This window comes from Equus quagga, chromosome 14, assembly GCF_021613505.1.
Source record: "Equus quagga isolate Etosha38 chromosome 14, UCLA_HA_Equagga_1.0, whole genome shotgun sequence".
Lineage (NCBI taxonomy): Eukaryota > Metazoa > Chordata > Mammalia > Perissodactyla > Equidae > Equus > Equus quagga.
In genome coordinates this window covers 45,063,472-45,080,371 of record NC_060280.1, presented here as the reverse complement: position 1 = coordinate 45,080,371, position 16,900 = coordinate 45,063,472, and the positions used below count along the sequence as shown (strand labels likewise).

The window sequence follows — 16,900 nt, the reverse complement described above, 5'->3', positions numbered from 1 at the left end:
ATTACTGTACATGTGATACAAGCCTAGATGCAGATAAAAATTCAGAGGTAATTTTGTTATCTGGAAAACCAATCACATTGCTCCATTGTCACATTTTAAACCAAAAGTTTAAGGACAGATTTTTCCATAAGTGATGGAGTGACAAAATAAATAAAAGAAAATATTAGAATGCTATAGTTTGTGGGACAGGTTTTATAAAACCGCATTATAACCACTGATCCAATCTTGAAGTTGAAGAGGAGGTTGGTCTTTTAGTTACTATCAAAAAGGAAAGTTTAATAACTTACTGTAACACCATCAGTGGAACCCTATACTAGTGCTAGGCAAAAAAAAGTCTCTTCATCAATCTTAGGTGGAAATAAACATCTATTTATTACTGCAAAAATGCAGTGTAGTAACCACAAGAGCAAGTTAGCAACAGACTGAAGTTATTGTTCCTGTATTTTAATCATATTGAAGTCGTAATAATAATTTACAATTTTAAATGAATCTCAAGATTATTCTTGTTTTTTACAAGTTAATTCTATGATGATGATATTCATCTGAGGGCTTGACCACACATCTATTTTAACACCTGCTATTAAGCAGTCAATCAAAATGTGTATTTGTTGCATTCTAAACTCACATGAATGCTACACTGAAGAAGTTTATTTTCCTACTAGCCAGATATATCCAACATGAAAAAAATTACAACTCATTGTTACAAAGAAACAGCAATTATAATAACAAGGAGATATCATTTGTCACTCTTAAGACTGGCAATAATTTTTTTTTTGAGGAAGATTAGTCCTGAGCTAACTACTGCCAATCCTCCTCTTGTTGCTGAGGAAGACTGGCCCTGAGCTAACATCCATGCCCATCTTCCTATACTTTATACGTGGGACGCCTACCACAGCATGCCTTTTGCCAAGCGGTGCCATGTCCGCACCCGGGATCCAAACCGGTGAACCCCAGGCCACCGAGAAGCAGAACATGTGAACTTAACTGCTATGCCACTGGGCCGGCCCCAAGATTGGCAATAATTTTTAAACCATAATATTCTATACAGACAAGGGTATGATAAGATGCCTTTCTCATGTTGCTGATGCTTTTTAAAAGGCAATTTAATGATCTGTATAAAATCTTATACAGTTTGGAATCAATAATTTCTCTTCTAGGAATCTATTCTAAACTTACACAGTTATAGATAGAAATGTACACAATTATTATGTTTGCATTATTTAGACAAGCAAAAAAAAATGAATTGAGATTGGTTAAATAAATGCTATGATGAAATCTTAAGTGTCTATTAAAAATCATGTTTTTGAAAAGTGTGTGCACATGTTTATATAGAAAGACAATAATGAATTCATTAATGTATTAACCACATTACTTTTGGTGATGGAATCAGGTATTTTTCCTATAGTTTATGCTGATGTGCAGAGATCCAAAGTTTTCACAAAAAGCATGTAGTATTTTATAACAAAAAGTTTAAGTCAGCTATTTTAAAACATAACCATTTAAACAGCCAACTCCTTTCATTCATATTAAACATCACATGATAATTCAAAACATATTTAAAAGATTTTTTTTATCACTATTACCCAAAGATGGTTAGTAGAGTTGTTCAAATTTTGACATCTGAGAACAACACACCTAGAATCAAGAAATAACTCAATTCAATGGACAGAGAAATAACAGTGAGGGTCATGAACAAACAGTAAGTCAATCACCTGCTCTGTGTCCATCTCTCTATTCACAAAATTGAAAAGATGATGGTAGGTAGAACTACTGGTCTTCACATCAGAAATGCTCTTTACTTTAATGTTCTGAAAAATGGAACACAGAAAATAGAGTGTTAAGCTAAAAGCATTAATTTCCACTTAAAGCTGGACCCAAAGCAAAAAAATAATTGTATTTTACCCAGTTATCCTTATTCGTTTTTTTCACATGGGATCATGAACTGTATTTCCAGTAAACTGGCATTTAGATTTAAAAGCTAGATTGTATTTAGGAAAGAATACTAAATAACTGATGCTGTACAATTTACTGATTAACATCAGGTGGCACATAATGGCAAGTTGCTCCCCTATTACTAAGTTTGAACATTTGGTTACAGTTATTCGTGCCCACTGATAAGAGAAAGTTCTTTTCTCAAACAGAAATAGGCCAATGAACAAATGTAGAAGGATGACAGACACCTAACTGGTGCCAAAGTATCATCTCCCAGATTACTTGGTAATTAAAAAGAGAAAAATGTATCTTCACGATGGAGATCTCTTATAGTCACCAGAGCAACCAAATGAGATAAATACAGAATATGAGAAACTAGTCTAGCATCTTCAAAGAGTCTCAAACAGAAAAGTCGGGTAGAGTTGGGGGAAATAATGTTCTACATTAAGAGAGATTGAAGAGACAAAACAAGTAGAAGCAACGTGTGAATCTTGAGTGGATCCCGGTTGAAAAAAAGAAAAAAAGCTGTAAGACAATTTTAGGGATAGATGAAGAATTTTGATTATGGATTGTATATTAAAAGGTATTAAGGAATTAATGTTAATATTCTTGGTGTCTTATTTTGGTTGCATAAGAGAACGTCTTTATTCTCACAAGGAGCATGCTAAAGTATTAGGGTGAAATGTCATCTCTACAGCTTACATACAAATGTATACATATATACACATAACTATTTGAAATTTATACACAATGCAAACATTCACTGGACTCAACTTCTCTGTATTTTGAAATTTTTCCTAATAAAAAGTTGAGGAAAAAAGTATAACCACACATTTACATACAATTCATATTTGCTGAATCACTTACGCAATGTTTTGCTCGTTTTATAAATTTTTGACCTTGGCTTGTTATAAACATTAGGAATTAAGACAAAGGTAATCAAAAGACACCATGGATAAAAAAACTGCCTGCCTTTTAACACGGTACTAAGGGAGTGACTGAGATCTGACTCTGCCATTTGAATCATGTTGGATCAAATATTACACAGCAGATGGCTCAATCTAAAAGCGGGAAGGCTGACAAAATGACAGGCTTAAGAGGCGAACATCTGGTACTTACGCTGACCAAATAAACATAAAATATACTTGTGTATACAACTAACTAGACATCCCTATATAAGTTTTTTATTTCTACTTAACTTTTTAGATAAAAATAACTATGCAATTTTGATAATTATCCAAATAACCATTTCAGTAACAACAGAGAACAAAATACTTCTTAAAATTAATTTCCACTTTACTTAATAAATTGTTCTTTTCAGAAATAAGCTCCAAATCATGAAAGCACACATTTTACTCCCATAAAGAAATAAACCCCTCTCAGCGCTATGTAATCTTGTGTAAATTTATTAACTTATCTGAACCTAATTTCTTTATCTGTAAAATGGTAACTATTTACAATGGCCAAATTCTGAATGTGGGAAAGTCTACAGGGCAAATAATCTAGGGTTTTTTCCAATAAATAAAGGGCATCAAAAAAACCAACCAAACTATTGGTAGTTTTTAAAAAATCAAAAACATTATAGTTTTTCAAACAAAAAATTTTTTAAGACAACTGGGGAAAACTGAACAGATTGGGTATTAGATGATATTGGAAACAATCTTACTATTGTGCTTAAAAAAAAGTCCTTGGGGCCAGCCCCATGGCCTAGTAGTTAGGTTTGGCACACTCTGCTTAGGTGGCCCAAGTTCAGTTCCCAGGAGTGGACCTACACCACTTGTCAGGGACCATGCTGTGATGGAGACCCACATACAAAATAGAAGAGGATAGGGGCCAGCTCCGTGGTGCAGCGGTTAAGCAAGCACATTCTGCTTTGGCGGCCCAGGATTCACCTGTTCAGATCCCGGATGTGGACATGGCACTGCTTGGCAAGCCATGCTGTGGTAGGCGTCCCACATATAAAGTAGAGGAAGATGGGCACAGATGTTAGCTCAGGGCCAGTATTCCTCAGCAAAAAGAGGAGGATTGGCACAGATGTTAGCTCAGGGCAAATCTTCCTCAGCAAACAAACAAAAAAAAAAAGAAAGAAAAAAAGTCCTTATACATCAGAGATACATACTAAAGTATTCACAGGTAAAATGACACCTATTATTATTATTTATAAATAAGTTTTAAGTAGCTCAATGTGTTACTTGTACAAATAACAATAAAGTTTAAACATTAAACTTAAAATTAAAATACTGTTATATGACCTCACTGAATTTTAATGGTAAAGAAGAATTATTATAACCTAGTTCTTCTCAACAGTGCAAGTAATTCACCTCAAAAAGAGTTGGAGGAGGAGGTGGCAGACTCGTAATTTTGGCAGATCTCTCTTTTTCCACAAGCAGTGCTTCCTTTCGAGCTTTTATATGCCTTAAAAAACAAAAGATGTCATAAATTAATCTCTTAATTAATACTACAGTACAACCCTTATGGTTAAAAATATGAAAGCCATAGGATCTCAAGGAATCCTCCAGTCTGATCCCACAGGATCACTATGCTGTTTAATAAAGAGTCTATACCCAGTGGACAAACAAGAAAATGTTTACCAAGTGAAAGAGGTGTATCTAAAGACATGACGTTCTACAGTGGGGACTGACCCAACAAAGATCCAATGTTCCTCAGTTTAGAACTGTTTAGCGGAAAAAAACTAGAAATGTTGATAAAGATGGCCCACTGTATAAAATGACCACTGGTGACTAGTAACAGGCACCTTCATTTTTACAACATACAGAAATACTCACTAATGACGTCCACCCTCTTTTAATGTTCTTATCACACTCATTTTCTTTTTTTACATCAGATGTAGAAAGATTTTGGCTGACATGTATTCTGAACTAGCGGTACATTTCTACAGAGATGAAGTAATCACTGCAGAAGCCGGACTAGAAGAGAAAGCTCGTTTTGTTACTATGTTCACTAAGCAAACACTCCCCCACTGCATTATTTTTAAACCAAGTTTAACAAACGCAATAGTTATACCATATGCTTTTTACTTAATATCTGCTTAAACAGCATCCAATGTACCCTTGCCTTCCAGCCATATCAGTTTCAGTGGAGAATGTCGTAAAAATCATTACTACTTTACCAGGTTTTTTGTTTCATTAATATTTCTTTTTGATTTTTCTGTACTTTCAGGGCCTCTTTATGCCTCATTTCTGCTTTTCTTTTTCTTTCTGCTGCCCGCTGTGCCAGAGCATTCAAATCAGGTTCCTAAAATACATATATTACTTAAAATGTCATGTTAAACAAGATTAAATGCCAAACATAAAATAATACGGGTGGCTCCTCAGTCAGGGCAAAAACCATGAAGGTGGTATTCAAATGACTGAGGTCTGGGGAGACACTGCACTAAAGCACAAAGTTAATCACGGCATAAATACAGCACCACAATCTGATGACAGACCTAAAGGCTATCCCCAAAAACACAGACTAAACTAGGGACCAAGGAATATATTTGACTTCTATATTCTTTAAAGATCTTTCTTTTCCTTGCTAGTAGTTTGATATCAACGACCTGCCTTCTTTAGAACCAGCTCGCTTATTTTGTGCAACTCTCTCTGGGACTGCAATCTAGTATTTTCCAATCATGAATCACAATAAACAACAAAGCAAGGTCAGGGAGCAATCTTAAACACTGAGTTCACGTCTACTTCATCTTCCTGAAAGTCATCAAAGGATTTTTACTGTCTGAATGAAATCCAAGTGTATATACATTAAGCTATACATGTTTTGGAGGTATGAAGAATAATAATGACATGGGAAATCTGAATTTACCCCAGTGAATCTGTCCAAAGTGCTAGAAATAAACAACTCCTGAATCCAAAGGTTACTATTTTATTTACCCAGCTAGTTAAGGACTGGCTGGGAATAACGCTAATTTAAACGTCGTAGGAAGATAGATTTCACTTGACGTGACTCTTACTGGGAAACGAACCTAGCAGCATTCTTAAAATATATTAAATTCACAAATTAGTTCAGGCTGCCCAAAACAAATTCTATACATGAAAACATTTTTATCAGACAAGTATTTAACAACTAAATTTACTTTTAACCAATATAACTGGCACAGACAGGTAGTCAAATAAGTGCTCACTCACATTTTCTTTGGCTTGTTGATGTCCCTCTCCCATAGTTCTCAAACTTGCCAAATATAGTTTTTCCAAGTTCTTTATTTTCTGAGTTTGTGATTCTTCCCATTCTGTCCTTAGCTCCTCTGCCAAACGAGTGAATTGCTGATTTCTCCTCTGTTTTATATCTTCTCTTATCTGTAAAGCAATACCTCTTTCTTGTTCTCGAACCTAAAGAATGAATATTTAACAGATTATAAGAAAAGGATCTTAATTCAACTTTTTTGAAGAGCCATTTGTAAACAGGAACTTAAATGAATTCTCTTTAGGTCTATCAATTCTCCTCAAAATCCACAAATTAGATAAGAGCTATGTAAAGCAGAAAATCCAAGGGATAGAGAAAAAATTAAAATCTCAATACTAGTTCTAAAGTTCCCTCATGGATTAGCTAATATACACCACCAGCAAAGCCCTTATGGGACTGCCATTATCATTCTAATAACCCATGAAGAGGCTAAAATGGTAAGCATGATTCAACAAAATTTACAGCCCAGATGAGTACAGACAGAGCTAGATGAAAACTCCGTATCTGTGGTCCATCGTCACCAATTCTAGACAGAATGGCACCAAAAACACGCTTCACAAAGACTTAACCATCTTACTTAAAAAGAATAATCTACAACTTCTTAATAAATTTGTTTCAGCAGCTAATAATCTTTCCAGTAGGTCTCCTTCAAAGTCATTCTAATCTTCCTGCTCTAATCTTCATCAGTAACGCATGATTTTAAAAAATATTTAAAGAACCATTTCCCAATAATTATTGAGTCAAATAATCCCTATCCTCAAACTCTCCTTCAATCTATTTAACATTTCAGCCTATTTTTCAAATGTCCCCAAACCAGTTTATATGCAGGAGCCGAACCAGGGCTCGTGTACAGCCAGAAAAGGAACATTTTATTTAGAACATTCTAATGTAAAAAATACTAATAATTTGGAGAAGACAAAGAACTTGAAACTTTGTTCCAAATAAATCTTACCTGTAGCAATCTTAGTTTTCGTCTTCTTTCATAATCTTCCTTTAAAATGAAGGCTTCTTCATTGGGACTCAATCTCAGCCTGCCAGCACTCGCTACCTTTCTTTTCATTTCTGTGTACTTTAAATACAAAGGTTCTGAATTTTAAAAAAGAAGAATGTCTATTAGGGTAGAAAAGAATAATTTTTAAAATACATATTAATACTTTGACATTTAAAAGGCTGTATACATGCAAATAAAATAATTTGAGTAAACAAAGTTCAACTTATTTACAAATAGCAATTATTAATTCAGCACTTACATCAGCGGTTCTCAGATTGGTGGGAAGGGGTTAAGAGGAGGGTAAATCAGCACTACTTGAAGAAGTCTGTCCCTATCTTCAGCAGATTATTGTTTACCTAGACTATCTGGGACCTGACTTACTCCTGATTGGGATTTCCAGAGTTTACCGAGCTTAAACGTAAAAAAGCAGAGACTTAAAAAGATGTGTTAGCATAGAATGAATGTTTTCACAATTACAATTTAACCCTTCATAACTTTGATAACTTGTTTATAACCAGCAAGACTGCTGTAATTTCAAGAGCTGTTGGTCTCTAGATTCCACTCCTAGTCTGTCATACAGAACTTAATCACCACGTGTCATTGTACTGTATGGAATCACATCAACCCCGCAACAATTCTTCAATAATTACAGTGGTGTGATTGATTTTTAAATGAATGACCATTTAAAAAATTTCTTTAAGAACAATTCTGACGTTTGGATGAGCCAACCGTTTAGATTCCAAGATCTGTTCCTCTAGTGCTACTGTTTATACTCAAGTGTTCTCACTCTCCTCCCCAGATTCTAACATGGATACAGTTCTTAGGTCTTTCTGAAGCTAGCTTAAGCCCCACTACTTCACAAAGCTGTCCCCTAGCAATTCTTGCTCTGCTCGCCCAAGCCTTCATTCCCCACTTACCCACCTATAAAACATTATTATCTTTCCATTCGTATGGGGACTAATCTAATGTTGTGTTGTATTACCCTCCTCTAGTTTGCCCTTTCTAGTTAGACTCCTAACAACTGAAGGATAGAGGCTATATAGTTTTATTTCATTTTAATGTTCAAATTCATTTAATAAATAACAACTACCAGACAATATTTCACATACTATGGATGGATACTGTTTTCACTCAGGTGCAATCACAATAAAGGCTAGGAGAATTCAAGGTTAACTAATAGACACTAATACTTTCTGAGTGAATTTTCCATCAAAACGTAAGCTCCATGAGGGCAAGAATGGTCTTACTCACAGTTTTATGCCCACAGCCTAAAAACAGTGCCTTGCACATAAACAGGTACTTTAGTAAGTGTGTGGACTCAAAGAATGACTCACTCAGTAAGTTAATTCATGCAAAGTACTACACAGGTATACACAATCATTGTTAATATTTTTAATAGGACGCTGACCCAAAAAGGAGTAACTGTTTGCATTTGAAAATCTTTTCCAATGCATCTCGCTCATCTGATACAACGCTTGGTAATACGAGGGAAAGTGCCAATTGTTTCCCTCATTTTATACACGAAGAAACAAAAGCCTCTTGGGTTGAAGATCCTGTCCTAAGTGACAATATCTATTGGCAGAGCCAAGGGAAGAATCTGGTTTCCTTATTCCACATGGCTCCTAACCTGACATGCTAAAATGTGCATTGAGGAAAATTTTGTTTAAGCTGGTACTTTTTGCAAGAGGGAGTGACGAACAGAGAAGAACTGAACAAAGAAGAAAAATGAGCAAGATTAAATTTAGTCTTCACAGTATGTCTTCATGAATTCATCTGAAGGTCTTTGAAAATTCACTCATATTCAAACTATTAGACTAATTCCCGATAAATCTCATAGATCAAGTATCAAGGCAAAAAGAAAAAAAGACAACACACTGTAAAATTCCGTTTACATTAAGTTCAAAAACAAGCAAGACCAATCCATGATGAGAGAGGTTAAAACAGACGTCACGTGTCTGGAGGTCACTGACTTGGAGGGGACACAAAGGAGCCTGCAGGGGTGCTGGGAAACTTCTCTATTTTGATCTGTGTGATGGTCACACAGGTGCATATATATGTAAAAATTCCTCAAATGGCACATTTAGATTTGTGTATTTTATTCTGTGTTATATCTCAATAAGAAAATAAAAAACTATTTTTTCAGATTGTTTTGAGTATCCATCATCTCATTGGCTAGACGATTACAGGAAAATATACATACATTGGTTATTTTTACCTCCCAAAATGTGATAGAATAACTTTCTTCTTGCATATAATTTTCTTAATTTTAACTTATTTGGAAGTAATTTCAGACTTAGCATTCCCACATACTCTTTCCCTACCTTCTCTAAATGTCAACCACAGTACAATGATCAAAACCAGGAAAACAACACTAGCACAATACTTTTAACTAATCTACAGACTTTATTCAAATTTTGCCAATTATCCCACTAATGTCCATTTTCTGGACCAGGACCCAACCCAAAGACAACACATTATGTTTGATTGTTGTGTTACTCTGGGTCCTCCAAGAAGCAGATGCCAAGACGGGATTAAACCCACAAAGATTTTATCAGGGCAAATGCCTGTTGTGAGGGAAAATGGGGAGGGAGTTGGTAAAAGCTGGGAGCACAGACTTCCAGGAAAATCTGACACTGAATGAAGGAGGGAGGGAAAGTTGGGTGAATGCTCCTAGACTGCCATGCAGTTTAAGGCAGGCTCAGCAAGACCTCTGGGAAGTCCTTAAGCCAAAATCCCTTGTTTCTCAGCAACAGGGCTGCTAGGCAGTCAACTGGCTAGGAGCAGCCCAAGGGAAGCAACTACGTAAATGGGCTTCAGGCTACAGGTGCTGAGGGTCTGTGAATTACACTCTAATGGCTGCTGGCGAGGTTGTCATCTCTCCTTGGACTCTAATCTGAGATAGTTCCTCAGTCACTCTTTTCAAGCTCTTGACATTTTTGAAAAATACTGGCCATATATTTTGCAGAATGTTCCTCAATTTGGATTCATTTAATCTCTTCTTGTAGTTACACTGTGGTTATGCATTTTTGGCAAGGACACCACAGAAGTGATGTACCTTCTCAATACATCACATCAGGAGGTACATCACGGTAACACGTCTTACTACCGGTGATATGAATTTGGATCACTTGGTTAAGGTGGTGTCTTACCAGGTTTCTGCACTGTAGTTACTACTTTTTCTTTCTAAGTATCTGGTGGAGAGAGAGTTGAGGCTATATAAATATCATGCTCCTCATCATACTTTTGCCCACTAAGTTTAGTATCCATTGATGAATGTTGTCTAAAACAACTACTGCGGCATTTATCAAAAGGTATTTTCTATTTCCATCATTCCTTCTACACTTGGACTTGTACTGTAAGGAAGAGTTTCCCTTGCTCCCTCATTTATGTGTTATTTATTCGTATCAATGTGGATTTTTAAATTCTAGGTATAATTACTATTCAAAAACAGAGATGATACTACTTATCTTACAAGATTTTGTCCTGAGGATTAAATGGCACCTGGCACACTGTAACCACAAAATTAATACTGGACTTAGATGTAGGTTCAAGACCCAACAATGCCACTTATGGCAGGGAGACACTGGCTCTCGTTTTCTTAAACTATATAATGGGAATAATAATATCTACCCCAACAGGTTTTTCTGATGATTATGTGACTTAATGAATGTAAAACTTCTACCTTCTAATTAATACCTTCTAAGTATTAAAGACCCAAACGTTCCCCATTATTTTCAAAGCTCAGTTTGTGGCAGGACTTAATACTTGAGAAACTACAAGAGAGAGACCCCAGAAGAGAGCATGCGCTCTGCAGGAAACGATTCCAGGCAGCCTTAAAGGGCTACTAGATGTCAGGCCACGTCCGCGAGTGACCCGGCGGAAGGGTGGGCAGGACGCACCGAGAAGCGACTGCAGCAGCACCCGCGGAGGCCCTCCCGGCCACCCTGTCCTGCAAGCTGGGCGCCCCGCGCGAGCCGACCCCAAGGGCGCGCAGAGCCACACGCGCCAAAGGCCCGGGAGCAGACTCTCGCCCGAAGCGTGCGGGTCTGGGTCGGGACGCCCCTCCCGCCCCGACGCCCCTTACAGCCTCCAGCCCACCCGGCCTGCCGAGGCCCGCGAGGCCTTCGCGGCATCCCCTTCCTCGGAGCACACTCCCGTCTCCCGGGCCTCAGGGAGTGGCGCACGGCCGGGACCGCGGGTTGCACGGCGCGTCCGTCCCTCACCGGAGAACCTGGAGCCTGCAGTCAGGACCCGCAGCTCAGCCAGAGAAGGCCACGGCGACCGCCGCCGATCCTCTTCCCGACAGCCGTTTGTGCGCCTGCGGGGCGGCCATCGCGGAGCCGCCGTCACTTCCGTCATTCAAACCGCCCGCCAATGGCGGGGCCAAACCGCGGGAATCCGCCTGGTCCGGCCTCCCCGGAGGCCGCCGGGACGGCAGCACCAGAGGAGCCGGCTCCCCGCGCACGCGCACCTGCGAGCACCTACGTAGGGCCCCATTATTTCTCATCCTTGCTGCGGCGTTGAAGTTTTACGTCTTCTGTCTCAATGTGCTCATTTTACAGATCAGGAGACAGAGAGACGGGAAGAGGAAGGTATTTGCCCAGAGCCGTGAGAGTGACTTTAGTCTTACGCCCCATGATGAAGATGCCTTGGGATATGCATCCTTTTAGGCAGTAACTACACAATTCTTTTGGTACTATTAGGCCATTATGTCCGATAGCTTTCATTAAAGACCTCCAACTCCTGCAACAGGGAGCCGTGGCATGATACTCTGGGCCTCCAGAGGCCCGGCACACCTAGAACATGTCATGGATTTATCTACTGAAAATAGCTTGTAATCAGAGAGGAGATGAGGGCAGGTTCATATTTATTAAGTTTCTATTATGTGCCAAGTCCATTGTGCTAGGTGCAGGGGAGACAAGGCTAAATGGGTTATCGCCCTTATCCTAGATTTGGTAGTCTAGGCGGTGAAACATACAAGGAATCAAAAGATTAGAAAATGAGGAGTGAGGAAGAGGGAAGTTGCTGACCAGATCTGGCTTCCTTGCGAAGAGGTCAGAGGGAGTTAAGAAAAGACAGAAGGCGAGGAAACCGATCAGGATACTACCCCTGGAAATGAAAGAGGATTGCAATGAGAATGGAGAGAAGTGGATAGATTTAAGAGGCAAATAGAAGGTCAAACATCAGGAATTGGTTTTGGAAGGCACAGAAGAGGGAGAAATCAACCATGATGCCTGGGTTCCATATTTGGCAACTGAATGGATGGGGATAACATCCTACTGGAGCAAAGGAAGAGGAGCAGGTTTGAGGGCAGAAGTAATGAGTTAAGCTTTGACTAGTTTGAATTTGAGCTGTTTATGGGATAGCTAGACAAAAGAATGAATTGCAGAGATATTTAGGAAGCAGACTTAGCAGTACTGACAGACAATTGCGTGTGAGTTGAGGGAAAAGAGAGAGTGAAGTTAACCTCACAGGCCACTAGCGATGGTGGTGGTGGTGCCATCAACCGAGGGAGAAGTCAGAAGTGGGAGTCAGTTAAGTGGGCAGGTTGATGAACTGGCTCTGGACGTGTTGAAATTCGCATGCCTGTGGAACATCCAGTGATGTGCAGTAAGCAGATGCATGCAGTGATAAGACAGCCCCCAGGACTGGGCTAGCATGTAGACTTGGGATTACTTTCTATACAAGTGATAACCAAACCTATAGAAGTACATGAGATCGCTTAGAATTTGCAAAGTGAGAAAAGCAGTGAGCTAAGGACCAAACTCTGAGGAACACCAAAACTTAAAAGAATTGGAGAAAGGAACTGTCAAGTACATGAAGAAATAATGTGACCCCACCTCGGTTTTACAGATGAGGAAGCTGAGTTATAAAATACAAGTTTAGTGACTTGACCAAGAGCACATGTAAGTGAAGGGTGGAACCAGGACTAGAATTCATGTCCTTATCTCAAATACTGAGATTCTTCCTCTCTGCCTCCCTTCCCATTTCCTGTCACATTTATCTTGATGAATAATTGTATTCATTCTAAACATGTTCTTCAACGTCCTCCACACAGACTCAGAGATACCCTCCCACACTCAATGAAAAATGTGCCCATTATTTCATGTCTTGGGCTACATTTAGTGACCACTATGTTTTCCAGGAGCAGCCTGCACATTCCCCATCATGGAACCTATCAGTTCTTATTGAACTGAGCTGTTTATGGGGCTCTTTATTGATTAGACTCTGAATTCCTCAAGAACTGGGAATGCATTATGTTCAGTTGCCTGCCACATAGAGTTTCTCAAATGTTTGTTGAATGAATGAATAAATGAATGAATGAGTGAATGAATTATATGCTCCACTTCAGCAGCCTGCATCCTAGGCAGAAGTTCTACAGTTGGAGATTTTGAATTAAGGCTATTCTGGTTTTGGCAGTAAGGAATCAAAGGAAGCATAGCAGGTTTCGAGTCAGAGGATCTGGTTTAGCATGACAATTCATACTTTCTAGCTGTGGGACCCTAAGCCAATGAGCCTTAGTTTCTCTTTTGGTTCTGTATCAGTGCCAACCAAACCACCCTGGAATGTCCAAAATGGCTCACTCATTACGGCTGGCAGTTGATGCTGGCTGTCAGCTGAAAGCTCAGCTGGAACTGTTGAATGAAGTTCCTTCCTCTGGTCTCTCCATGTGGGTTAGACTTCTTACTAGCTGAGTTTCGAGAGGGAGTGTCCTAAGGGTAAGCATTCCCCAAGAAAGAAAGTGGAAGCTGCAAGTTCTTTTAAAGGCGAGACTGAAAAGTAGTAATAGTAAGTTCTGCCACATTTTATTAAAGTATCATAAGGCCAGTCCAGATTCAAGTGAAAGAGAAAGGAACTCCATCTCTCAGTGGGGAGAGTGATAAAGGATTTGCAGCCATCGTAGTTTCCTTAGTAATACTTGACCTGCCCTCTTCACATGGTGGTTGGAGACTCAAAAGGCCTGAATCATACAAGAGCACTTTATAAACTCTAAAGAGATATACCCATGTTAGGTAATTTAGCAGTTACTTTATATTTTCTGTCTGGCACCTTTCTCTCCAGGCCTCCAGGCCATAGACATGTGACCCAGACTGGGCAAATCACAGTTCCCTGTCTTGCTCACCACTGGGACTGATGCAAGGATGGGTCCATAATCTAAACGGGGTCCATCAGAGTCTTTCACAGGAGTTTTTCCTACTGGAGCCAGCAGGGATGAATATTTTCCTCTCTGGGCTCATGTTAGGATTTGGAACTGGAGCTTCTCCAGTGAGATTCCCCACCATGTAGCCCCCCACAAGCTAGTCTGAAAGAACGAATCCGACATTCAGCAAGAACACAGAGAGAGAGTTCTGACAGTGTTCAAGTCCCTGGATCCAGCTGTCTCTGAGGTGAGCCCATTCTGTAGCTGCTGATAGGAGCCATTAAATCCTCCCTTCTTAAGCTGCTTTGAATGGGAGTTTCTCTTTTTTGCGAATTGAAAGAGGCTCTAGATTTACATTTAAATTCTCATAGACAAACAACTTCTGGGCATCTTGGGAAATAGTATAGAATAAAAGTTAAGATCTTGGACCTTGAGTCCAATTGCCTGGATTCAAATTTCTGGCTTAGAAACTCTGTGGCCTTGAACTAATTCCTGAGCCTCTTGTAAAGTCGGTTTCCTCATCTTTAAAAGGATGTAGGAAAAGTATTCAAAAGGTTGTTGGGAGGTTTAAAGCTCTTAAGCCAGTGCCTGGCACAACGTGTGCAATAAATATTATCTTTTTTGGCTTTTATTTTAAATACATTCATTTTAGACCATAGGGAGGCAAAAAAAATGTGTTTATTGGTGTTTTTGGTTTAATTTCTAATTAGGTCCTTTTGTATTTTTTAGGCCTAGGGAGAAGCATGTATGTTTAGCTTCCAGTGTGGTTATCCCACCAGGAAGAATATTAATAAGCCGTGATCAGGAGGAGGAGTTGCCCTAGGCAGTAACGACATTAGCGTGAGCAGTCGCCATGTAATGCTGCCCCTCTCAAAATGCAACTGAAGGTGTTGGGGATTGGAGCCGTTTAACTCGTTTCTCTGATGGTAGCAGTTTCACTGTTCTGAGCTCTCTTTAATCTTTATCCACATCCAATACAAGAGGCTGACATTAAAGTCGGCCAGGGGACCCTCAATAATTCTCATGTATAAAATCCAGAAGAAAGAGAACCTCTGCAAGAACAGAAATATTCAGACTTCCATCTGACCATCTGCCGCCTGCCCTCTCTCTGGCATAAACACCACGGGGCTTAACAAATGGTAGTATCTCAAAAGGATAATTTAGAGCTGCCATCAGGAGTGAGATTAAGAGCATCCAGCAGGAGAGAAAAGATGGGCTGGGAAAGGCTTTCAAAAGCTATAAATATTTTTTTAAAGGTGTGTGGGTAGGTCCAAGTGTGGGGAGGAATTGGACCATTTATTGAAGGAGAGTGAGAAATGAGAGGAGAGAATGGGGAAATTGATTTTGTTTCATCTTTTAAATCTTTTGCAGCACATTACTAATATGATATTTATTCATATTATTAATATCTGTTAAGCCATAGTGTGGAGATGGTGAGTTATATACTTAAAAAGATACAGAAGTCTAAATGAAAACAGGGAAAAAAGGAGATTATTTACAACCCAGAACAGTACATAACAGTTGAGGAGGATTGGGTGGGGTGGGGAACGGTTTTGCAGCTGGAGTCAGAAAATGTGGATTTGAACATCTGCTTGACCAATAATTAACCTCTGTGAGGCTCAGTCTCTATCTATAAAATGAGGATAAAAATATCCAACATTTATTGGGCAGTGTATATCCTAGGAATGTTAATACCCATGCTATCTTATAGAGCAGTTGTAAAGACCAAATAGAAAAAGCTGTGGGGCCGGCCTGGTGGTGCAGCGGTTAAGTTCACACGTTCTGCTTCAGCGGCCCAGGGTTTGCCGGTTCGGATCCTGGGTGCGGACATGACACTGCTTGGCACAACATGCTGTGGTAGGCGTCCCACATATAAAGTAGAGGAAGATGGGCACGGATGTGAGCTCAGGGCCAGTCTTCCTCAGCAAAAAGAGGAGGATTGGCAGCAGTTAGCTCAGGGCTAATCTTCCTCAAAAAAAAAGAAAGAAAGAAAGAAAGAAAGAAAAAGTTGTAAATATCCCACATAAAAGTATATAAAAACTATAAAAGATCATAGTACAATTTGCCCACCAGTGCAGACTCAGGGCAGGCAACTTCCACACTGCAGTTTCTTTGTTACTATCATTTGACCTGGTTTAACTGATCCAGCTTTTACACAACAAGAATCAGCACTATTTGGTCAGAGTTCTCTTCATCCAAAATTATTTCCATTTACCTATGGACATAACAGTCATCTACACACTGGCTACCCAAAGTGTGGTCCAAGGACCGGAAGCATCATCATCATCATCAAGGAGTTTGTCAGAAATGCAGACTCTCAGGCTCCACCCCAGATCTGCTGAATCAGAATCTGCGTTTTAACTCGATCTGCAGGCAGTTCATACACACATTACAGTTTGAGAAGCACTGCTCTACGCAAGGCCCCATGTGAGGTAAATTTAGGACAGAGTAATTTATATCCAATAAGAAGAAAAAGGGGAAGCAAATGGGTCATAATATGGATAAGTAACAGAGGCAGACCATGGCACCATCCAAAATGAGGGTAGTGCTTCCTTTTACTAATGTAGACCGTGGTCACTTCATGGTAAAGGTATGTGGTATAGAAAGAGGATAGTAGATTTGGAGTTCTTACCCTAGCT

The 16,900-nt window shown here is 39.3% G+C and overlaps 1 protein-coding gene across 6 annotated transcripts in view; it reads right to left on the bottom strand.

The window, feature by feature from the left end:
- Positions 1-11,474, bottom strand: part of CEP295 (centrosomal protein 295) — a 48,224-nt gene extending 36,750 nt beyond the window's left edge. For 5 of the 6 annotated variants that reach the window (XR_006885114.1, XR_006885115.1, XM_046638614.1 and 2 more), the window contains exons 1-6: positions 11,344-11,474; positions 7,082-7,215; positions 6,075-6,275; positions 5,063-5,187; positions 4,254-4,347; positions 1,713-1,808 (exon numbers count right to left, since the gene is read on the bottom strand). Coding sequence is in view for 3 of the 6 variants with exons in the window: in XM_046638614.1 (XP_046494570.1) it covers positions 1,713-1,808; positions 4,254-4,347; positions 5,063-5,187; positions 6,075-6,275; positions 7,082-7,189 (624 nt within the window). In the remaining 3 variants the exon portion in view is untranslated. Of the gene's footprint in view, positions 1-1,712; positions 1,809-4,253; positions 4,348-5,062; positions 5,188-6,074; positions 6,276-7,081; positions 7,216-11,343 lie in introns of those variants that run through there. The other variant, XM_046638618.1, reaches the window with a different exon arrangement.
- Between the last annotated feature and the right edge of the window lie 5,426 nt (positions 11,475-16,900).